Source organism: Camelus ferus, chromosome 3 (genome assembly GCF_009834535.1).
Source record: "Camelus ferus isolate YT-003-E chromosome 3, BCGSAC_Cfer_1.0, whole genome shotgun sequence".
NCBI lineage: Eukaryota > Metazoa > Chordata > Mammalia > Artiodactyla > Camelidae > Camelus > Camelus ferus.
In genome coordinates this window covers 86,207,935-86,233,325 of record NC_045698.1, presented here as the reverse complement: position 1 = coordinate 86,233,325, position 25,391 = coordinate 86,207,935, and the positions used below count along the sequence as shown (strand labels likewise).

The 25,391-nt window shown below is 42.0% G+C and overlaps 1 protein-coding gene and 1 pseudogene across 1 annotated transcript; one reads left to right on the top strand and one right to left on the bottom strand.

Annotated features, from left to right (window-relative positions):
* Nucleotides 1–2,429: 2,429 nt before the first annotated feature.
* Nucleotides 2,430–3,722, top strand: LOC116662682 (annotated as a pseudogene).
* A 16,078-nt stretch (nucleotides 3,723–19,800) lies between these two features.
* On the bottom strand, nucleotides 19,801–20,166 carry LOC106730498 (ubiquitin-60S ribosomal protein L40-like). Its single transcript, XM_032468585.1, has one exon. The coding sequence runs from the start codon at nucleotides 20,164–20,166 to the stop codon at nucleotides 19,801–19,803; it is 366 nt and encodes a 121-aa protein (XP_032324476.1).
* Nucleotides 20,167–25,391: the final 5,225 nt, after the last annotated feature.

Below are 25,391 nucleotides of genomic sequence, written 5' to 3'. Positions count from 1 at the left end.
TCCACCCAGCTTTCTATGGGTTGGACCACAGTCTACAAGGAGGAGACTACGTGCCAGAGCCTCCAGGCTGGGGTCCTACGTGTGTCCAGGGAATGTGGCCCAGCCAGCTGTGCTGGGATGACTGTGACAACAGTGTAAATTCTAACTGCTTTTTCCCACATGTGATTGACACTCAGTGTATTTTATCTCTTAAACTGGTTTAGTATTTCAATGTTAAATTATTTTCTAGTTTTGTAAAGTTGATTATGTTATATGTAAATTCTACTAACTTGAATTTTATTTAGAACATTTTCTAATTTTGATAGGTATTAGTGGATACTTTACTTAACAAATTGCTAACTTTATAAAGCACTTACTGTTGCAAATATATCTCCTGTAATCTTCTCATGTACTCCGTAAGCTATTTTTATCCCCATTGCACAGATAAAGAAATTGAGGCTCAGGCAGATGTCTTAACTTGTCTAAAGGCACGTGACAGAGTCATCAAACCACAGTGTGAACCCAAGTTGGTCAAAGCTCAAAGCCTGTGCTTGCACTGTGTTTCAGCAGGGATAGTGTAGAGTTTGAATTATTTAACCACTATTTTCTCTTAAAAAAAAAAAAAGATGGAAAACATATCAGGGTTTTATGTAAGTTTTAACTTCTTCACATTTCAGGATGAGTCTGGATATTTCACAAGTGAAATCAGGAGTAGTGAGGCTGAAAGGGCACAGACTGAACTTGGGCATTGTCAGTGCTGCTGCTCGGTCCACTGTGAGCGTTTCTTCCCCCACCCTTCACATGTCTGTTCTCAAGTATTAGGAAATGACCCAGAACACCTCATCAATGAAAAAGAATGTGCACCGTGCTGTGACAGAGCTTTATACTAAAGGACTTTCAAGAGGGAGTTAACTCAATGGTGAAACAACCATGCTCCCGTTTAAATAGCTTTTCCGAGGACGGCTTGCAGCTCAGGCACCACCGTCGCCCTTATAAATACCAACAAAACAAGTGAAGCAACAAACTTAAATTTGCTAAACTTAAAACCTTTTTGCAGAAGAAACATAATAAAACAGGACCCAGTTTCTTTCTCTCTGTCTTTTTTTTTTATCTAGAAGCTGAACTGGGTTCACAGTTGTGTTTCCGATTCAGTTATAATTTCAAAACTCACTATAGTTTCTCCTCAAATGCTATATTCCTTTTATCTGAAATTTCAGGTTTTTCTCTCCCGTTTCTTGGGATTTGCAAAGCGGCAAAATCGGCCAGTTTACATTCAAGATGTCTTGATCCTTTTCTCAGACTCCTGCCAGTGTACTTAACAAAGAATGATTAAAAGCTGTGTGTTCTGTTAGAACTGTTATAGTGTTTAAACAAGGAAGTCTGTGTTTGTTTAAGAGAATGGGGAAATGGTTATCTTGACAGATTAGACTGAAAAAACAGGACAGCCACAGTCTAGCACAGATGTCCACATTTGCCACTTGGCTGGCTTTTTGAGGTATTCTAAACAAAACTTGCTTGTGCGCTGGTGCCTGTTCTCTGCTTGACACCTGACTGAGGAATGTGATTAAGAGCCGCTGCCAGGGCCTGGGTGTCTCTGTGGGCACAAGTTCCCAGGTTTGAAATTTCTCAGAATCTGTTTAACTGTGTCATAATTAAACTCATGGAACACGAGAGGACTTTGTCTGGTTTTAAGACGCCGTTCCAGTGCGATTTCATCTCGCATCACGCAGTTCCCGTGGCTTCACTGCAGTCAGCATGCAGCTGAGCAGAAGCTGCGGGGATTACCACGTTATTCAATCCCTGATAAACGTGGTCTTCAATTGGGTGAAACATCGGGCAGCTGTGGTTAAGCGGCAATAGCACTAATGAAAATTCAGAACACCTGACTCAAGCCCGCCCTCCCCCACTCACGAGCTGTTTGCTCTTGGTTACGTAGTCATTTAACGCTTCCAGGCTGACGTAGATGAGACGTGATAAAGGCGGCTCCCGCTTATTCGGCGCGTCCTCGGTGCCAGGCACTGCTGCCGGCCTGACGCACGGTACCTCGTCTTCTCCTCAGAAGAGCCCGATAAGGTGGGTACACTTAGCTGCGCTGTTTCCTGCGCCATTTCAGAAAAGCTAAGAGTTCTGCCCAAAGTCCTCTTGGGTAGTGTGTAGCTGGGATGTTTGAACCCACGTCCGACTAGGACACTATTGGATTTTGGCTTTCTCAGGCAATGTGATCTTCAAGGTAACTTCTGGCTGTGAAATGAACAGTTGTGAAATCTGAATACCTCGACATGGTTTTAACTATGTCTACAAATACGTTAAAAAAAGCCCAAAACTGGGGGGGTGGGGGTGGGGGCAGGGCATAGCTAAGTGGTGGAGTGTGTGCCTCGTATGCATGAATGAGGCCCTGGGTTCAATCCCTAGTATCTCCATTAAAAAAGGAGTAGGCCTAATTACCTCCTTCTCCTCACCAAAAAATTTTAACTATAAAATATATTAAAAAAAAAAAAAAAAGGGAACATGGCGGCGGCTGCCGCGGGCCGGGCTCTGCTGCGGACCGGCCCCGAGCGGCCGCTGCGGGGAGGAGTTCGGGCGCTTTGAAGGCGGCGTCCCCGGCTCGGAGCGCGACCTCGGCCTCTCGGGGCACGGGCCGGGCGGGAGAGGGCCGGTAGCCGCGCCTGCGCCGGCACCGGCGCCGTCGCGTCAGCAAGCTGGTGGAGGGCGCGAAACGCCGGCCCGCAGACGGCCTGGAGCTCATCCTCACGCAGCCTGTGGAGGAACTTGGAATCCGCGGTGACCTGGCCTCGGTGAAGAAATCTGAGGGCCGTAATCACATCTTGCTTCCTCAGGGACTGGCTGTGTATGCATCTCCCGAAAACAAGAAGCTGTTTGAAGAGGAGAAGTCGCTGAGGCGAGAAGGAAGATGAGAGAAGATCCAGACCAAGGCAGGTGAGGCGACAGTGAAATTTCTGAGTTGTCACCTGGAGGTGGGGATGAAGAACAATGTCAAATAGGAGCTAAACCCTGAAATAGTTGCCCGCCACTTCCTCAGAAATCTTGGTGTTGTGGTCGCCCCATATGCACTGAAGTTACTAGAAGCGCCCATCACACAGCGGGGCGAGTAGTGGTGTGAGGTGACGGTAAATGGACCTGACACCGTGAGGGTACCTATGTCTGGTGAACTTTGAGAGGCCCAAGACCAAAAGATACAAGTACTGGTTAGCCCAGCAAGCTGCCAAGGGAATGGCCCCCACCAGTTCCCAGACCATTGGAACCTTTTCTCCCTCGAAAGCAGTGAAGCAGAATCAGAGGAGCAAAGGTGGGCTAGCACTGTAGTAACACTCCCAGCCCTGACCAAATACGGAACTTTAGCATATGGAGACACTGGGCACATGCATGCACGTACATGTTGAATTGTCTATATTTGCCATCTTCATCTTAAGCAATTAAGCACATCTGGCCTTATTGTGGCAGTCCTGCTCCAGTAGTACCAGGCTGTAGATTTGATAAGCTGAATATTAATAGACCAAAAGAGCCTAGATCCCTTTAGGCTATTCCTCCATTGTAATTCATTGGAACAAATGGAAGAGCTAGCTCATTCTTATCCAGACTGAACATTTGTATCTCAAGGAGAAATAAAGAGGTTGTGTTCTTAAAAAAATAAAAAATAAAGGGATGTCATTTTTAAACAAAAAGAAACTAGACATTAAAAAAAAAAACGCTCAAAACTTAGCCTTGGTTGGTTATAATCATGGGTATGCATTAGTATCAATGTCTGTTGTCTGTTGCCTGGTTGTATAGTTTTCTAGAAATATTAATATAAAATTCCCTTATCCTTTTTATGAAAATCTAGAACTGTCTTATTAAGTAGTAGTTGCTAAATAACATCTTGCAAGCTTGAAACCCTGGTATGTGTGCTTTCGACTTTTGAAGAACTTCAAAATATAGTACTTAGGACTTCAGGATCTACGTGTTCTGTCGTAAAAGCAACTGGCAATTTAGCTCTCTTGTATTTATTACTACTTACAAGGACTTTATTTTATAACATGGGTGATACTTGAGTGCAATCAATCTGAATTTAGAATTTATTGTAACGTAGCTTTATTGGTGATAAAGGAGGTTTCCATTGCCTTATTTTAATTACATAAGATTTTGATTTATTCCTAATATAGTCACGTGAGGTATATGAACATATTTTCCAAAATTCATGAGTACACAGTACTTACTGAAAATATAAAGTGCAAAATGTCACAGCAGCTGGTGGCAGTTCACTTTGGCTTTGGCTGTTTTTTTCACGTCAGTGGGGTTGGCTGTCAGGACTTTGGGACACCAGACAGGATTCCGACCATGGGTTCTACTGACCTTATTCTTAGAGACCAGCTAGATTCTTTCATGCAGAGTCTAAGAGGTCAGTTTGAAGAATTCAGTCTATACCAATTTTGATACATCTGCACATAGTTATTAGATAATCAAAAGTGTATTAAGTAATCAACTTCTTGTATGACTGTTTAAATGATTTATGGTATTGTCTTTGCTCCTATAATCTTGACCTGACAACAGTCAGCCTGGATGGCTTCATTCCTAACCTTCCTGACATAATCCTCTTCATTTACTTCTTGACCTAACCCTGTTCCCTTGTGGATGTCATTACTAACATTTGGAACAATCTTTTGCTCTACAGCTGTTATTTTTTTTCTCCTACTAATTCTGTTCAGAAGAAATCTCTGGGAATTTTACCCTTAACCATCAGTCTCTCCTGGATCCTTATCAAATAACAGGATTTACCCAATGTACTATTTTGTTTACCTCAAAAATAAGAGCCTGCTTCTCCCCAAGTAGGAATCTATTGTTTTATCTTACCCCTTCCCATGTTAATAACTGAAAGATCAAGGTCACTCATTTATCCCCATGCTGATAGGGTGCCTGGCAATTAATACTAACAGGTAACGAGGGGATTTCAGTGTAATTATTTCTTAGGTACATTCCTGGCAGCGTGTCGTAGAACTTCCCTGGTTTGATTTCACCTGGAATCCCTAAGATCAGGAATTTAGTTTCTGCTAACATTTAGGAGCAAATTGTGGCTGTCACTTTCGTTTTCTACCTAGCTCAAAGATAAAAGGAAATAATAAGTTTGGACATGTTGAGTCATGTTTAGGAAAAGGGAAGTCCAAGTCTTTGGATGCTGTTGGGTCTAGAATGAGTCATGTGACATGTACCTCTCACTGAGTATTTTTTCCTGGGAGAAGTCTGGGTAATGATCTGAGGCAGGCACGGAAGAGTGGTGTGGGAGGCTTGCCTTGGTATTAGAGGTGATGCATGGAGGACTGTGTGTGAAGCTCAGGTGGTATTTTTTCAGGCTCGCTGTCTGGATCATCTCTTTTCTGCTCACTGTCTCCCCCCAGCACTGGTGCTAACTTGCCCACCTTTTTGATCCATTGATTGTTCAAAGCTCAGGCCAAAGGCAATCACCAGGGTTGAGAGATAAAGAATGTTAGTAAGAGTGGTTTTTATAATTTTTTAAATCCTCTTTTTTTTTACACTTCTTGTTTCTTTTGAGGGGAAGGGAAGGTAATTAGGTTTATTTGTTTACTTACTTACTTATTGTTTTTAACGGAGGTACCGGGGATAGAACCCAAGACCTCGTGCACACTAAGGACATGCTCTACCACCGAGCTATACCCTCCCCCACCAAGACTGTTAAAGCAGAATTTCTCACACTTGATCCACCTTTCCAAAATTTGCTAAATCTTAAACAACAACAAAAAAGGAGTTAACCTACCTTTTTATTTAACTAAATCTGTTATTAAAGGAAACAGGATATCACATGCCAAAAATAGATGACTCAACACAAAAACTGAAGACAAAACAATGGTTTTTAGACTCTCAAGGCTATAAAGGTTCTGAGCTTGAGGCCTGCTCTCTTTTTCTAAAAAAAGGAGATACTCATTTTAGAGAGATGAGAAGGGTATTCTGGTGCCAAACTAAAAATTTCTCTGTGGTTTATCTGAAGGGATTGAGAAAGAATTGAGAGTTGTTAGTGTTATTTAATGCTGTGTTTTTGAGATTTCATCCCACACACCTTTAATAGGCTGAGTCTCACATGCAAAAAAAGCATTAAAAATATTGTTTTTAACTATCATCTGGACCAGGTAGTAGCTGGCAGTGGATTCAAAGAGTCAACATGGGTTTATTGAGTGTGTATCATTTGTGCAAGGCACTATGGGGAATAGAAATACAGCAGAATCATCTGACTGGGGTCTAGAAGACATACATAATAGGTATATGTTTCTGCGTGTGTGACTGTATTTAATAATTTGAGATTTGAGCCTGGGACTAAATTGACATATGAGTAAGTGTGATGTGTGACACAGCATTAAAGGATTCAGAGAGAAGGAACCATCATTCTGAGATGTGGTTGGTGTGGAAAAGCTTCATGAGAATTTGGTGCTTAAAGAATATATACGTTTCGGATTGACTAGCAGGTGTAAACAGGGCACTTGCAGAGAGACAGATGGTAAGCCAAAGCGTTACTTTGGGGTTCAGCGTTGAACCCACAGAGCCCACGTCAGATTTCAGGATGTGGTATATTGCACAGAATTGACTAGGAGAGACCACATGTAAGAGTTGGCTTGGGGTTTGCTATTATTGACAGAGAAGAGGCATTTCTTACCCTTAAACTGCTGTCTAGGAGTATGAGGAGGATGTATCTGGCAGTATGTATTGGATATAGGAAACAAGTAGCCCTCAAGAGCATATGGTGGTCATAAAGAGGGATGGAGGTCTAAGTTAACAATAGGGAGATACACAGATGGTCCACAGTGTGCAGAAACAGCATCATCAGGACTTGGAGGGGCACCAAGGAGAGAAGTGAGATGAGACTTCACCTCGAGGCCTGGGGCATAGAACAGGGGCTCTGCCAAATGAGATGGTTTTGTGGGGGCAGGTTTTTATGTTCTTGTTTCAGTGTAGATTTGAAAGCTTGTGCTCCATTTTAGCTGCAGGCAGCTAAAATTAGTTATGGCCCCCATATAAAAAGCCGAACCAGAAATCCAAGTCTCCATTCTGTACAAGGGTGTATACTGGAGAAAGGAACCTCTCTTTCCCTCAATACATGGGAGAGAGAGGAACGGGAAAGGGAGGTTATTGCATTGATCAGACTCTCACTCTGCATCTTGTATGTATACTTTTTGGAATTCAATTCTCACTGCAACTCTGAAAAGAAGGTAGTACAGAAGCCCATTTTACAGATGATGAAGCCAAGATCTACAAGTCTTCAGGGATGCTTCCAGGTAGGATGGAGGATAGCTGAAGACAGGAAAGAGTCCAGGAAGAGAGAAGAGAACCAGGAGAGGACTACTCTAGGGAAGCTCTTACGGGGCATTTCAAAGGGGCATCTCTTACTGTGCTTTACCATTTATTTATTTTTCATGCATATTTTAATTTTTTCTGTTGCAAATCCTTTATGTAATTAGATATTATATTGATTAAAACAACGAGGGCATGCCCAGTTAATTGGACTTAATGATCTTTGACAGTAAAATGATCCTAGATTTGGTGACATGACGTATTTTTGTTCCCCCTCCCGCCCAAGAAACAGGAGATGTTGTAGTTTTTTTTTGGAACGTTAAAATACTCTAAATGAAATTTCTGGGAGTGAAGGGGTGCCAAGTGGCTCACAACCATGGTCCATTGACTAGTTTCAACATGTTTCAGGGAAGTTTCAGTCCAAGCTTGATCAGTGTTAGTCCTCTGTATGGAACATAGTCGTCCACGTTGGCACTCGGAGTAGGTGGACTTAGTAAAGAACAGTTCCTGGATACACACTCAGAAATGCCAGGACCTTTGGGAAGGATTGCAATCATGGAACCCAGCAGTTTTTACCCATTTAAGTGACAGGCCTCCCTTCTCAGGTTCCACGAAGCACTTTAGAGGATTTGGAGGCACAGCTGCATTGGGCTGTGCAGGGTGCTCAGAGCATAAAGCGAATGAAGAGGCTGTGGAACTTCTGCACCAGTCTTGGGAGGATGGGACAGTGACAGCTCCTGGGTAGAGCTTGCCTGCCACCCTACCTTCAGGGAAGTGGGAAAGTCGCTTGGCTAATCAAGCAGCTGGGCTTCCTCTTTTTGTCCAGATCGGCTTTCCCTCCGTATAGTTTAGTATTCCTAAACTTCAGTATTACACTTATCTGAATCTTAAGAATTGAAAACTCACCTGAATCTGTCCTTTGGGACAGGTGTGTGTGCTTGTGTGGGTTCCAGCAAGGTCTGCCCCCAGATCCCGGCTACGGCTTTGGAGTGGAATGGGGGTTCCATGCACAATAGTGAGGAATTTCTTCGCTTTGTTTCCCTTTCTTTGCTCCCCCTGACTTTTCCCCTGTTCTCTCTGCTGTCCTCGTGGTCTTCTGATGCACCGTCTCTCAGCACCACTTCTCGTTCCCAAGCAAGTGCCGAACAGAATAGTATATCTTAGAGAATATTTTTTTTTTAATTGAAGTATAGTCAGTTTGCAATGTTGTGTCAATTTCTGGTGTACAGCATAGTGATTCAGTCATACATTTACATACATATATTCCTTTTGATAGTCTTTCTCATTATAGGTTACCACAAGATACTGAATATAGTTCCCTGTGCTATGCAGTTGAAACTTGTTCATCTATTTTATATATACAGAATATTATATCTTAGAGAATATTTCTTATCCAGAATCCTTTGGATTATTCCTCGAAGAGCCCTATTTGGCAGAACTGTTTCTCTTTTTAGAATCAGGGAATCATAATCTGAAAAGTTCATTCATTTATTCAACACATGTTTATTGAGTGTCTAGCATGTGCCAGGCACTGTACCAGGGAGGTACCTCAATACATAATACTGTTGGCTGCTGTTAAGAATCCTGGAATCTGTTGAGAAGAGACAGGCAGGAAAATTAATGATTACTTTATGCTATGATATGAATAAAGGTACGTCATTGAATTTTTTGAAAATTCCAGAGTCTAAAGAAGAAATCAGCTCTAATCCTACCATCCCTAGAGGATCACAGTCGACATTTTAATTTGTTTTCTTTAGGAATTTTCTCTATGTGTGTTTAGTCCTGTGCGTGTTTGCATAGCGAGGCAAATATTTTAACACGTTAACGTGTGCTTTCTCTCCTTCCTCAACTATCCAAAGACATTCCATGTTTGGCCCCATGTGCTAATCAAGTTAATGGGAGAAGGGAATAGGTAGGAGCTGGTCGGGGGGTGGCTATGTGGATTTAATGAGGAAGGACCCTCGAAGTTCAAAACAGTTTGAAACCCAGAGTAGAGGGGTCTGAGAGTGAGAAGAGAGTTGGGGCTGAAAGTGAGAATTGAGCCCTGAAACCACGTAGCATTGGCTGACATTTGAGGAAGAAGGGAGATAGAAGCAAGAAGTTATCCTGCCAACACTTGGGAGCTAGGCCCATGATGAAAAAAACAGGACTATGATCAATCCTCCCTCTGTCTCTAAGATGCTTGGAATGAAGACGTAACCTTTCAAGGCCTTTGTGTGAGTGGATGTGTGGTTTTGGGTGATAGTCTGCTGAGGTGGGCTTTACATCGGGAATAAGAAGGGCCAGTTTGTTCCGACTGTGTGTGCATGAGTGTGTGTGTGTGTGGCCTGAAAGAGGGATATGGTGGTGATAATAATTTTAAATGGTTTCATGTGGTTTCTTTTGTTTTTCTAAGCACTTGACCTTGGTCTTCCTCTGCCTGAGGCATCCACCTATCCAGCTGGCTTGAAAGCAGACTGGAAAAAGTGAGATAATACTCAACTTTTGACCTTCAGAAATAGGATTGTGCGGCAAGTCAGCTGTCTTGACAACCAGGATATGCTTTGAGAAAGAAGTGTCTAAATCCTTTGCCTCCCTACTTGATATATCTAAGTCCTCCCTTCAAGAGCTGGATGGTGAGGCATTTCCTAATGGAGGAGGGAGGACCAGACAGTAAGATGATGACTCTCTTCCAGCTCCAGAAGTTTAGTTTATAAGATCACACTCAGTGTTAAATCTGACAGTTAACTTAGTTAATGTCTTCTTAGCTGGTATCTGAGTGCTAGAGAGAAGGAACAGAGCATCTGTAGACTAAAGAAAGAAATGACATGTTTTCTCTACATACCAGAGTTGCATTATTTAAAATTACTTAATGCACACACGTACATACGCTCAGTTAAGATCATTACACTGAGTAGAGTGTTGTTCTTGCCAAAGTTTGTTGGCAAAGATCAGAAACCCCCTGAGGCTAACTCAGGCATGAGGGTAAGGGATAATTTAAGGATTTCAAAAGGCAATCTCATGGATATTCACAGACAAGATGAAAAGAAGAGACAGGCCCCGGGGAAAACAGACTGGGAAATTCAAGATCCTAGTTCACGCTTACTGCTGCTCAGAGGTCATGTGTCCTGTCTCTTTGCTTATGAAGCCTGTACTTGGTGCAACATTGCAGCCAGCCCTGCATCGACATCAGAACCAGTCATTTAAAGGTCTGTCATCAACTGACGGCTTCCTTCTGGACCTCTAAGCTCAGATTCCACTGAGACACTTTTTACCCAAATTAATTCAAAATAGATCAGAGATATAAAGCTAAAATATAAAACTATAAAACATTTAAAAGAAACCATAGAAGAAAATTTTTGTGATCTTGGGTTAGGCAAAGAGTTTTTAGGTATGACACCAAAGCATAATTCATAAAAGAATATAAATTGATAAACTGGGACTTCATCAATATTAAAAATGTTTGCTGTGCAACAGCCACTGTTAATAGAATGGAAAGACGAGCCACACTGGGAGAACATATCTACAAAACACACAGACATATATGTGTATCCAAACCACGTAAAAAAATTTCTCAAAACTGAATAAGAAAATGGGCAACCTAATTAAAATATGGGTAAAGTTCTGAAGATGCTTTACCAAACAATATATACAGATGACAAACACACGAAAAGATGCTCAGCATTATTAGTTACTAGAGAAATGGATATCAAAACCACAGTGAGATATATCATGCACCCACTAGAATAGTTGAAAAACAACTGGCAAAGATGTAGAGCAACTGGAACTCTCATATGCTGCCAGTGGGAATGCAAAACAGCACAGCTCTTTTGGGAAATAGTTTGTCAGTTTCTCATAAAGTTAAATATATATTTCCCATGTAAAGCAGAAATTTTACTTTTACATATTTACGCAAATAAAAAAAAAACCTCTACAAAATTTTTATAGCAGGTTTATTCATAATTTCTTCAAACTGGAAACAACCCAATGTCCCTCAACTGGGAACGCACTGAGTGAATTGTAGTACATCCGTACAGTGGGATGCTACTTAGTAATAAAAAGGAATGACCTCTTGATGTGTGCAACAAGATGAATGAATCTAAAATGCATTATGCTAAGTAAAAAAAAAAAAAAAAAAAAATCCAGATTTGAAAGATGACATACTATGTGATTTCATTTGTACAGCATTCTCAGAAAGGCAAAGTTATAGCAGTGGAGACCAGATCCATGGCTGCCAGGAGTTAGGGGTGATGTCTGGCTACAAAGAAGTAGCATAGGAAAATTTTGGGGGGTTGATGAGGTTGATGAAAATGTTCTGTATCCTAATTGTGGTGGTAGTGACGTGGCTCTATGTATTTGTCAAAATTTATAGAATTATACACTAAAAAGAATTAAATTTACATGAAGTATGTAAATTTCAAGAATTTAAAAAGAAAGTAGGAAGATACTCCAGTGAGAGAGGAGATATAATTGACACCCTGAGATCAGATTCCACCCTTGGACCAATAATTGATGCTACAGCACGCTGAGCTCTGAGCTGTTTCTCTGGGTCTTGATGGGACAGTAACAACTGGGTGGAAAATTGGACTGGTTTGCAAATGAACAGACATGTCTGGAAATAGTTTTACATGTGGTATCACTGAGTACCATTATTTAATGAGCATTTTCCCAGGTCGTTAAAATTATTTTGTCTGCATCAGTTGAAAATGTTGCTAGACTAACTTTACACGTGGCTGTCTCTGCTGAGTTTTGAAGAAAAATTTGAAAATGACTAGATCAAGGAGGCAAAGAAGAAGGGGAGGGTCTAAGTGTCATCCGGTCTCACAAGTGTCAGAATCAAGAACTTCTGGAGAACTCATTTTGAATATAACATTGAGCTAAATAGTTTATGTGTCATAAAAATACGTATTAAGATTCAAGCTTCAAGATGCCAAGGAGCTCCCTTGTTAGGGAGTAAAAGTAACACAGAAAATGAGAAAGGTATTCCTATTTTCTGCTTAATGTTTTTTACAGTCTCCTTCTAAGCCCTGTAAATTTATATTACATTAAGTATAAAAATAATCCTATTGAAAGAACCTTTGAAGTATCAAGATCTATAAATCTTCTTTGAAACATAGCACAGGTAATCTCTACCTTATTGCTACAAGGCAGAGATGTGACATGTTACTATTATTTACAGTTTTGGAGTACTTCCTTGATTTTTCTCATCAAGTATCTTTGTGCTACTGCTGAGCATTGTGAAAAATACTTCAAAATCAACATAACTAGCTATATGGTAGGGACATCGAAGCAGCAGCAATTCAGCCCAGAGCTCCTAGTTGACATTTAGGAATATCAAGTCACATTTTCCACACAATGAACAATTACCCAGGCTTTGGTTTACAGCATTAATATGGGTGAATCAGTATTACACCAGACAGTAGAATCAACATGCTCTCTGGCTATGCCTCCCAGGCGAACAGCCACATAGTTAGTATCACTAGGTTTAAATATGTTCCTTCTAGAATGGTATTTCTAGGTTAAGGCTGAGGACAGTGGCAAGATTGCTCGAGTGATTGTGATGGTGGTAGTTGGGGGACGGTAAAGAGTCAGTAGTTCAATCTCTTTTTATGAGGCCCTTGTAGAGGCAAATGTTAGAATGTTTTCATACTTCATTTTCTGATGAGCAAATACAGTAATCATCCAGGAGGCTCTTTAAAAGAAAAATAAGGCGGCTTTCAGTAATCTCCTCTTGTCATACTTTGCATAACAAATGGATCAGTGGGAGATGAAAAGCCAACAAAGGCCAACACGTGAAAATAAAATCGAATGACTTGAGGTGATTTGGGGAGAAGGGAACACGGTCATTGTTTGTAAAGGAAGGTTAATGATATCTTTGTACCAGGTGCAATTTTGTAGCATGCACATTTTGATGAATGATAGCTAGGCTCTGTTGTCACTTGTGACCTATATATAAAAGAGTCAAAGTGAAGTAGTTATCAGCATTTTATTGTCACGAGAGATTTTTTTTCCTGATTGGAGCCCCCAACCCCCGCCCACCCCTGCACCCTGCTAAGAAATCGCTAGCCTTGGAAAGAAATATTCAGAGTTCTGGTTCCCCCAAAGGCTATGATAGCATTGACTAGCCACAAAGTGATTACCTAGCTTTATCAGTCATCTACATGTGCCAATAGGAACTGAAGGGAAGGGCTTTAAATTTTTTTTAATTTAAATTTATTTACTTTAAAAATTATTGAGCATTTTCACATCTCAACTCCAAAGACTGTACAGTATCACTGCTGACAGTACATTTACCCAGAGACTGACTTTATGCTAACAAATATGGTGTTCAGATTGTCAGCAAAACTAAAATGAATGAGCTTAGCACAATTCAAATGGATCCTGGGCGTATCATCCATCAATTAAGTTCTTCCTGGCACTGTTAGGTTAATATCAAAGTGTACAACACCACATCATCCATTTTCTTTAGCATTTTTTGTGTTTAGTCCCAGAAAACAGTCCGTACGGTTTTCCTTATCTCTCTCTTCTTGACTAGAGTGACCATAGCAGTGATAAAGCAAAACCTGAGGAGATGTGACCAGGGACTGTTCCTGTAGCTTTGTTTTTGGTCTCTGGGTGAGAGGTGAGTGTCTCCAAAACACCCATTTCAAGGATGAAAGCCTGAAAGGCAGTGAGAAATGGAACGGTGGGAAAACGTCAGAGAGGTGGAGTAAACCACCCAGAAAACTCAGTCTGGACTCCAGCCATTCAGTTGGACTTGATCTCAGTGAATGACCGAGCGGAGGGAAACGTGGTGGGATTAAGTCCAGGAGCAGTTCTGAAAGCGGGAAGGCCATTCTGAAAAAGTAATTCCCACATTGATTCTAATTTACCTGCTTTGGTTTTCTTCCCCTCAGATGCATTAAATTCAGATTTCATTCAAGATGCAAGTCCAGCTCATTATCATAATGACAGAAATAGCCATCTTTGCCATGTACGATTCTATTTAGCAGAGAAGAGCCTGGGCTTACCGGCCCCTCTGGGATAAAAACTTGTGCTTCAGTGGGAAGCAAGAGAGCGTTAACAGGAGAATGGTGATTACAAATTCTGCTTTCTGGTGTGATTACTAGAGCTTGTAACTCTGGAGTAATGAAAGGGGGCATCCACGTTTTAGCACATTTCTTATTTAAGAGATCCCAAAGGTGAGTGAGTCCTCTATAGCAGTTATTCCTGATCTGGGAGCCACATACCCCTGGGGGTAGTGCAGGGAGCACAGGTTATTGCAAAGGGGTCTATAAATCCGAGTAACCATTACTATTATTGTAGTAAAAAATAATGTCACACATGTCCTATTTTAAATGCAAGTATATGCTATTCAAACAAAATCAGTGGCTACTAGAGGGGGGGTCATTAACATATTTTGTTATTAAAAATGGGCCTTCAGACAGATAAGGATACCAGCTTTATTCATAACTGCCCCAAACTGGAAGTAATTCAAATGTCCATCAATATGAGAATGTATGGTGTGGAGGTATAGCTCAGTGGTATTAATACTACTTAGGGATGACTGAGGTAGGTGAAGTTTCTGGAGGCTCTTCAGGGCTGGTTTGGAGTTTAAGATCTTTCCTCCTGTATGCTTGATGTTGTCTTGGGTACTGAGGGTCAGTAGGGGAGTTCTTCTCCAGCTGATCCACAGTAAAAGTAGTAAAGCTGGTCTTTCTCTGACACTGACTTTATGCATCGGTGGAGGTGCTGGTAATAGTGATGGTGGAAGACAGCTTTGGGTGTCTCAGCCAGACCTCCCATCTTCCAGCCACTTGTTAGCTGCTAATGGAAAACAGATTCCCCTTCTCCAGAGAACCACCCTCAGCTGATGGGAAGTCTCCCCCTTCCCCGCAGTCAGTGACCAAGGAAAGGGTATAACAAAGTTTGGCTCCTTGCCTTAAGGGACAATAACTCTACTGTGTGGTTTGTACTCCAGAGCTCTCTCTTCCTGTGTCTTCAGACCAGGCAAGACTTTCCCTGGGCCCACCCGCTTGTCTGGCTCCTCCCCTTTCTTTATTTCACTCCACCCTTCCTTACAAGTTTCTCTGGAGAGTATGTTCTTAATATCATTCTCATTAGAAGCTCCTTCTCAGGCTCTGCTTTTAAAAACTGCAAGTTAAAACACTAGTCTCGGCCAGTGGTTCTAAACTTCTGTGTGCATAAAAATTACCTGGAGGGCTGGTTAAAGATAAGTTCCTGGGCCCCCATCTCAAAATTTCTGATTTAGTGGGTCTGGGGTAGGGCCTGAGAATGTGCAATTCTCACAAATTCCCTGGTGATGCTAATGTTGTACCCTGGTCTGAATACCACACTTGGAGAATTATTTTTTAAGTAGTTACTCAGGTGGAATGATTTTAGGCACTGGGCAGGCATCTTGCAGATCCGTTCCTATGACAAAATATTTTTCCAAGTAGCTCTGCCACAGGCTGTAGGACCTGAAGTTTGTACTTACCTCCTTTTGGTTAGGAAGTTGAAGACTTCAGTAAAAATGCAAATGCTATCCAGAAGGCACAAATGCAAGCTGCTTCCATCCCTTGTGTGTTCACTCTGTTGTAGTTAGTTTACTTGGCCCGTTACTATTTAGCAGCGCTCCAAGAAAAATGGCAGGAAAGACAGGAAGGTTTTAATGAAGTCAAAAAATTAAGTCCAGTCACAGTCTCTCCAACTTACTGTAGTCACACAATCCTTTCTCCAAACAAAAACTGCAGAGGAAGCCCACTATATAGACACAAATGGAAAGGATTTCAAACCACCAGGGCTAAGTTTGAGAAACACTGATCTACACATTGGCGGTGCTGACTGGTCCAAAGGGGTCTTTAGCTCTTTCTCAGTTTGATTGGGGCCGGTCTGGAGCTGGTTCCATGTGGCACATGCATTTTAAGGAAACAGACCCACCATCTGATTTCACTGGGAAACCAGAGCTCTCATATTGTATTTCACGAGCTGCAGACTACTGCTGAGAAAACATGCGTTAGGAAAGGAAACAGGATTTGGCTCCATTGTTTATATAAATGATGCTTAGAAAAAGTCATGTCAGAAGCATACCCATGTCATGGGCCATGGATAAATTTTTGGATGTTTTCCCTTCTGCGTGTTTCACGGTCTTGCTTTTTATTCCAGTAAAAAGGCTATGGCATATGAAAAGGCTTAAGTAACTGCACATTGCTGCCTGTGATGGCTTGGTTTTGATGGATGATGTGGGATTGTGCAGCTCATTGCAAAGTAATGCTTTTAACTTTTAAATCAACTTTTAAATCAAATCAGTTTTAAGTGAAAATGTTTTACACATTTATGTTCCAGATTTTGAGAAAAGCTTTTTTTCCTAGAAAACAGCACTTCTTGAGACACACCTACTGGTGAAGGGGGGTAGGGGCTACCTCTCTTGCTCAGAATGTTTACTTGTATGGACTTCAAACTGCTGCAAGTTTAGGGCCCACAGGCCACTGTCTTAATGAAGCAGTTAATGATGTGTGAATTACAGATCCCTGACAACCCCTTTAGTAAAAACAGGACTGCATCCGCAGTATTCTGTGGCTGCTAAGTCATGATGGGCTGTCTGCTTAACGTAATGCAGTATCTTTCTTTTAAAACATTGTTCAGCTCTTTATTGTAAAATAAAACACAGATACAGAAAGCTAGATAAATGTACAGAAATGCAACATCATTAAGTAAAGCACCTTGCTTGCCTTGCAGCTGAGAAAATTCCTAACCAGCACAGAAAGGAGTGAGAACCAGGATCGTGGGTGGATAGGACACTGTTTCCACCCAGCTGGGGCTTGGAGGGCAGGAGCCAAAGAGCTTTTAGAGATGCTGCAGCATCCTGAGCAAGCCAGAGTTGTTTATGCTCTTTGCTTTTTGGCTGCTTCGCATTCCTGGGAGGTGCCCATTATAGCAAAGGACTGTGTGTGTGATGGATGTTTTAATAGCCTCAAAGTTGCCCTCTTCTCCCTCCCCACTGGAGGCACAGGAATGCTAGCTTTCCAGTGGATTTTCAAAGAGCCGATTGTTCTGAATGCTGACTGCTGTTTGGGAAGGGGGAACGCACGGGCCCCCTTTCAGCCCGATGAGCAATGCCCAAGCCCAGCTGTGGAGCGAGGCACTTTCTGGTTGCTGACCTGGACAGTCAGAAAGCATGAAAGTAAGGCTTGTGAGGGGCTGAAAAATACACCTCAACCACAACAAAGCCTTTTCTCCATCTAACTTGGTGGCCAATTTTAAGAAAAGAGAATTCAGTTTCAGCCTCAGTAGGTACTGGATTTGGATTCACAGGCCAAGGTCCTGTCTCTCTATCTTTATCCCTCTGATGAGAACATCCCGATCTGCCTTGTTGGGGCAGGGGTAGCTTTCCTTTAACCAGCTCCAGGAACTGTTTGTCTAACCCTCACCATTCCAGGGGACAGAGAGCAAATCAAAGAGCGGAGAGCGCATTCACCAGCGAACACAAACCTTTGCATTTGTTCCCAGAGCTCTGGGACCGAGCAATGAAGTCGAGGCAAACTGAAAGGGTATTGACATGCAAATGCAGCCCTGGGCTCTCTGCTGGGCTTCAGAAAAATGTTCCCTCCCTCCTGGGAAAGGCTGCCTGACTGGGTGGGGTCTAACTGGGCCAGGCCTTCCTTCTCCTGGGAAAAGCCCCTCAGGAAGAAGGGCCTGAATTAGCCTAGGGGAAGGTGGGTTTTGAGGGGAGAAGAGCACAGGGAGCATCAGGCAAGTCGGCAAAGTTATATGGTGACCAGTTGTCTTCATGTGCCTGGCACTTGAGGGGTTTCCCAGGATACAGGACTTCAATGCTCAGACCAGGGCAAGTTGGTCATCCTCGCTGAGAATGATTTGCTACCCTTAACCTTCTCAGAAAGCAAACAGAACCATTGTCTTTATGGAAACAGTGACATCCACTGTGAACCTTAGAGGCTCCTTATAACCTGTTTCTTCGCCCTCCTTTGGGCTCCACGTCTTTTCTGTAGTCCACTGTAAGGAGCAAAATTAACTAGTTAAATTTTCCTTCCTGTTTTCAGTCTCCAAGTTCCCACCCATGGGGAGAAGGGGAATAAATCTTGACAAGACTGTCCGTGGGAGAAAAAGAGGATGGGGAAGCGACTTTAATTATTAGGGGCCTAATGTGTGCCAGGTGCTAAGTGATCTGTTTCATGCTTATTATTCATTGGCCCTCTCAGAGTCCTGTGAAGTAGGTTGAATTTTGCCTGTTTTGTAGATGATGAAATAAGGAGCTGATACATATACATATGGTATAATTTTCTTAATTTCATTTAAGCAGAGGATCTGACAAGAGGACTGCTGGCTGGAGAAAGGAACAGTTACTGAGCCAGACTCTTTACAGACTTTAAAAAATAATGTCATTAAGTGAATTTCACATAGTTTTGCATGATTATTCTAAAAATGTATGATTGTTGCAAAAATCGTTTGCATATTGAGAAATACAATGTGAAAAGGAAAAGTTTTCCTACTTCGTACCCCTTACCTCTCTACTCCCCAGAGGCAACCACTCTTACCAGTTTCTTGTGTAGCTTTTTAGGTATTTCCACACTTATGGATCTCTCTCCATTTCAGTCCACAAAGGTCATCTGTTTTTTGTTTGGTTGGTTTTTTTTTTTTTTTTTTTTTTTTTTTTTTTAGCAATTAGGCTGCCCCTTATTAAGATATATGGTATTCTGATATATGAATGTATCATGTAATATGAAGTCTACTATCAAGGACATTAAGAAAGTTTTAATTTTTTTCCTATTACAAACAATACCATGATCCACATTCTTGTACACTTATATTTGTACCCTTTTATAGGTATATCTGAAGGACAAATGTCTATAAGAGGAATATATACTTAAAATTTGGGTGGATATTGCCAAAAAGCTGTTCAAAATTGTACCAAGTTTTACACCATCCAACGCAGTGTGAGAGTCCGTGTTTTTCCCCCACCCCAGAAAACAAAATGTTAGAAAATGTTTTCCTATTGACAAAGCTGGTTGCTAAAGAGATAAAATTTCATTGTTGCTTTAATTTGCATTTCTTTATGCCAGCATTTGAGTATCTTTATATTTGTTTATCGGGCAATACTATTATCCTGCAATCAGTGTGCACTTGTGACAGGTATGGGGTGCCAGGAATACAAAGATGAACAGGGCAAGACACCTGTCTTCAGGTACCTGACAGTCTATCAGGCACATAAAAAAAAATGCAGTGAAGAATTATAAGTATTGCAGAAGCAGCTCATATAGAGTACTGTAGGAGTCCGAAGAGCCATGTGGGCAGTTCTGCCAGGATGGGTCAGAGCTGTAGATCAAGGGTGTGGCTGAGCAGATCTTGAGGGTGGCCTAGTAGAAATGAAAGGAGTTTTGGAGATAGGCAGATTGGGATTCTGATTCTGGTAGTTATTGTGCTATCTTGTGCAATTTCTTTGACCTCCCTGAGTTTCAGTTTCTTTACCTGTAAAATGGGGATTATGCTGCTGCTGCTTCTCCTTTCCCTCCGTCTTCTCTTCTTCTTTCTCCTCCTCCTCCTTCATCTTTTCTAGGAAAGGGAGACTTTTGAGGTCCCAGGACCGTGGGGTTCAGTTAGAGGCTGCTGTGCAGTGGAGGCAGCATGGCGCTGTGGCCGAGCTTGGCGCTTGATCCTCTTGCGGCAGGTGTGTGTCTGGGTGAGCTGGCGACGGGAAGGGTAGATGATGCTGTCTGTAGGCGAAGCACCAAGTGCAGGGTGGTGTTGTCTGAAAGTTCTGCCCTTCTCCCACTGTTTGCCCACAAAAATCAGATGCTGTCGGTCAGGTGGGGCGCCCTCCTTGTCTTGGATGTTGGCTATGACATTCTCGACGTTGTCACTGGGCTCAACCTCAAGGGGGATGGTCTTGCCTGTCAGAACCTTCACAAGGATCTGCATCTCTGCATCCCTGTTGAAGAAAAAGAGTGGAATTATATTTCTTAAATGGCACTGTTTGGAGGATGATCAGGAGGGACCGCTGATGTACGAGTAACTACTCCATATGAATTTCATTGTCAGGACATTCCTTATATCTGAGGTAGAGTACTTCCAAACTTACTCAATTTTGAGTTTTCAAATATGAAAAGAATAGAGACTTCAGAACCTGGCCTTGCTTATTTGTGGTAATATCTTCGAATGACAAAATGCTCTTATTGTTACATGATGTAGCTGATGAACATTTACACTGTCGAGGACAGTAAGTCCTGAAAAAGAAAGTTTACAAAACTATAGGACAGAATGCTCTAATGACAATATAACCCGGCAAAGATGAAAAAGGACTGAATTACAGGTTGTGACTCAGAGATGCATGGGATGGTGGCTGTATCTGTGCCTTGGCAACTGCAATGCTGGAGCATCGATGGTACCAACAGTGCCCTGATGGTCTTTGTCAGAGATACCAACCTCACTTCTCAATACCAAAAGAAATGTCCTGATTCCCTGAAAACAAAATATTCCAAATACCACAACTCTTTTAGTTTCCATTTATTTTACACATATTTACTGAACTTACTACTGAAATGAATAGTCACCCCCTGGGGAGGCTCTTGAAAGACATCAGGCTGTGAGAACTTGGCTTTTATGACTTTGAAGGCAACAAGTTTAATTCTCTTTTGTGCAGAATTTTGTTTATTCTGTTTGCCTTGAAAGAGACCATTTAAATGATTCCCAGTGGGTTACGGTCCTTGGGGAAGGTCCACTGGGTCATTTGCTGAGCCGTGTATGTGTCTGCAAAGGGACAGTTTTCCCACCTGGGCTCCCAAAACGACCCATAGATAACGAGTCCGTGTCCAGGAGCGTTGGCTCACATCAAACTCTGGTGGGTCAACACTGAGGCTGCCTGTGGGAGACCACAGCTACACTCACCACTAGCGTGCCCAACTAAAGGGTGTTCTCCAGGTGCTGTTTGGTTTGCCCTACATGTAGCCAAGTTCTTTGTCATAATGTTGAAGAACAGTTTATAAACTGCAGGGAATGTAGAAGCTCTTCTCAGAATTCAGCCATCTGAACCCTCCAACCTAGAGGTCAAGGTGGACTGAAAGGCACAGTAACTTCCCCAGGGCTCGCTGCCTTCCCAGAAAGACCGAGGCCCAAAGTAATGACAAGATAAGAGTGACTTTTTTTGAGGTCCTTTCCATCGCAGTAGAGCCTCCCTACAGTAACCTGCACAAATCTTGAGTTGTAGATTGATGAATTGTTACCTATCTCCCATGTAACTGGAAATAAAAATTGAATGCAAAACTGTAGAACACAATCCTTGCAAGTATTTTGAAATTAAAAGGGTTTCTTTTTATGTTTTCTGATCGCTAATTCTAGATAAATTAACCAAAGCTAAACTTTTCTCTCTCTATTACTCACTGTTTTTGCTCTTAATGCTCTTATTTTACTGGTGTTTTGAGCACCTGGTTGATCTGATTTGGTTGACTCCAGTCCTGTCTAACAACAAGGGAGAGAAGACTGTCTTCCCTTAGTGTTGCCTGGAGAGTAGGCTCTGGTACCCAGGGGAGCTCAAAAGAGAGAATCAGGCTGAAAAATCCCTGAAAAGCTCTTTGATGTGTTGGAGGTGTTCTTAGATAGTTTTTATTGGAAGCTACGAAAATTGTGACTCTGGGCTTGAAGCAATCAATAAATCAAATGTAGCATCTGAGGTAGTTTCAGAGCATTCCCTGGGAAACTTGGCTCGTTCAGTTCCTCCTCTATCACTTAAAAGAGAGCTCTTTGTCTTTGGGGTTGATGAGTGGGTATAAAAGCAATTCCAGAGCCAACTGTCAGATAAAGCAAACTCAGTTCCTGCCCTGTAATGACAAGGTCATGCACTGCATAGAACCGCTTTTAGATGGGCTTTGAGTAAACTCAGATGAAGAAAAGCTTGTATCATAAAGAGTGAGGAAAAAAAACTCACCTCAGCTGCGAATACACAGCAATCAAAAGGAGTCCAGCTCTGGTGGGGACACCAGCCCATCACTCCGTTTCCAGGATGACTTTAGTGATTGAATGCAATGGCAGCTCTAAGGGCGACTGCAATAACAGTTTCTCATAAAAAATTAACAAAGAATTTATGGAAATGTAGGAGAGTCCCAAAGCAATTAGCTTAGATTTCTCTAGAGTCTGAGAAAAGCCTGGATAATTACATGCAGAAACTGCATAAAGTAGCTATTTTCATTATCGCTGGCTACAGAAAAGTCCATTTTCATCACAATGGGATATAATGATGTTAAAGCTAACAGGGAGCTATGTTTAAAGAGGTTACAACACAGTTTACCAAATGGTTTGATTTATGTAACTTTGGAGATAGACACTTCAGGTGACTGTTAAGGAGCCTGGAGATGCTCCCCTTGAAATTTCCAAAAGCCCCTGTATGATAGGAAAATATATTACAGTTTCTGAAAGCTAATTGTACATTATCACTAGGATGCACAAGAATGAATTTAATTTGTCTCAGAATTGAGAGCTAAATTGTACTACAAGCTGGCACATGAAACATGAATATCCATTCCGACTCAACTCTGTTGTAAATTGACTATTATGGACGTTTACCGGTGCACTTAGGGCTGGGGTCCCCTTCCTGAATGTCCTGGCACCCCATGGAAGCAGAGGCAACATTCAGAAAACCCACAGAGCCTTTACCAAGCTGACAAAGAGATGATGTGTCATTGTTGAAATGTCACAATTTTCAGTAAAATAAAATAAAATGAAGAGCATCATCTCTTCTGATCTTCATTTCCAAGCACTGGTAGTTTAATGACTCTTCCCAAGTCCAAGAAAGCCAGCTCCTCCTTGGCCAGCTGTAAAGAAATGAGGAAAGAGACTTAATACAGTGATCTTTTTTATCAACTTCTGGTGTCCTCTGCAATGACAACACACACATCTGAACATCCTTGTCTATCTAGAAAAAGCTGTAGTTAAGGCTGTGCCTGGGATTCGAATGGTTCTTGAAACCATTAGATTCTTGCTATGAAGCCCACAGAATATTAATAACTTTAGTTCGCTGCAGTGTCAAAAGGATCATACAGTCTCTGTCTTATTTGATAAACACTTGCTGTTTAAAGAAAAAAAAAAAAAAAGAAGAAGAAAGGGGTCATTTAAGTGTTTCCAACAAAAGCCTCAGCAGAAGTCCTAATCTGAATGGACACTGCTGTCTGGGGACAAATGTCAACACAGTTCAAGCTTTGTGAAAAGGACTGAAAAGACCCGCAAGCCCGCACATGGGCACGCTTATGGCCAGCATTAAGAAAATCAATCTAAAATAACGAAACCGCATTCACATCACAACCTGGCCATTACACGTCCAGCAGATGTGACAGTCATATTTTGACAGTTCAGATAGCTGATAACGGATGGCAAAAGCAATTTCTCTTGGACGTGGGACCTGGGTTTATGCAATTACAGCTCCTCTGTTTGTCTGGGCCATATTAAAGATGCAAAAAGCAGAGAGAATAAACAGCAGCCAGTATCTTGGTATAATCGATGCAAAACAATGCGAGTCCCATCAGTATCGTTCTAGTCTACTTTTAATTTTTGTTCGCTGCTGCATTTAATAATAGCCCCAAGAATAAATTAAAATCCTGCCATCCTTTTTGCTTCCTAGCTTGCCATCTTTTGCCAGCCTCTTTGTCATCCCAAACACATTTTTTTTTTAGCACATTATTCACCTGGTAAATGCAAGAAAGGAAGGAAGAATGAATAGAAAGCTTTGTTGTAAATGGCACTGGTGTTTCACTCAAGCATTGTGAATAGCTCTGACATTCAACACCCTTGTACCTGAAACTTCTGGACATCTCCCATTCTGGCAGGTCAAATAAAGCTGTTTCTTGGGCGATAGTTTTAAAGTACTTGTAACATGCTTTGATTTACAGATTATCAATTCTGCTGAGCAACAGAGAGACATATTTGGGAGTCGCATAAACAAATACATTCAGCTGTGCTGTGGATTAACCTAAAGTGACACATTTATTTAAAAATCTGCCTACTACTTGTCCTCATTGATTAAATGCCCTTAAGAAAGTAAGTCTGATGAAATACAAGCCATTAAGATGCAGCACACCTACTCCCCTCTTTTTGATGGTTGACACATTCCCCAGGGTGGGAGATTGGACGGCTGATAAGCTAACACTGAATTATAAGCACTTTGTGGAATGTCACTGGCAAGTGAAAGATCTACTGTTTTGCTTGCAAAGCAACCATATGCCTTCACGGCACAAAAACGGACACAGTGCAGAATTATTTCATCCTCTGCATGCAGCATGCAAACGAACGTGTACCCTGCGTGTGCACGTTCATGGCCAAGATCAGCTCAGCACAAGCATGCCTTATTCCTGGCTGCTGTCCCACTGATCACAAACATAGAAGGGTCCACCAAGGACTTTGTCAATGTTGTCAGAACTCTGAGGAGCATTGAGTGATTTTGCTGTGGCTTGTTACCTGAGCTTTAGCAGTTTTGGAATAGGTGGCAGGTGAGCTCAGATTTATTCTCTAGGACTGTGGAGACAATCCTGCCCAAGTCACATCTCAGGCGTGAGCTCTACCTGGAGCTGAAGCCTTGATGATGGTGAAGCGAGTAGCAGCAAGGCTAGTTTTCAAAAGAGAACTGGCATGAATGCTCCTGATCAGATGGGGAGAACCATTCAGAGTGTTTCTGCTGTGAGGGCTGTTTGATGCTGAAGTTTGGAAAGCTATTCAGGGGAGTTGAGAGCAGCCCACCGTGCTTGCCCAGACGTCTGAGCAGCTCTGCCTAAACTCTGGCCTCAGTGAAGGGGGGAGGGATGCACATCCTCTTTCAGAATGAGTGTGGCTCCAGGTCAGCCCTGAATGGAGAAAACTGCAGCTCTAGGACCTGGACCCTCAGCTACTGACACCTTGAGCTCTTCACTTCTCATTTACATTTGACTGCCTGCATAGATGTCACCTGGAACCCAATTTCTGCTCCACCTGCCCCTTTGTGCCCCATTTACACATACATTTTCCTCTCTTCCTAACTTGCTAAATGTAGTTTTAAGCAAAATCTGGGGTTGCCCTGTTCATTCCATGTGGCTCTCCTTGCCTGCTTTTCACATATACAGAAGAATGTAGGACAGATTGTACATAATAATAATAAGGGAGAAGTCCCATTGAGAGAGGTTAGTCAT

Coding starts and splice junctions, on each gene's coding strand:
- LOC106730498 (XM_032468585.1), bottom strand. CDS start 20,166: ATGCAGATCCTTGTGAAGGTTCTGACAGGCAAGACCATCCCCCTTGAG.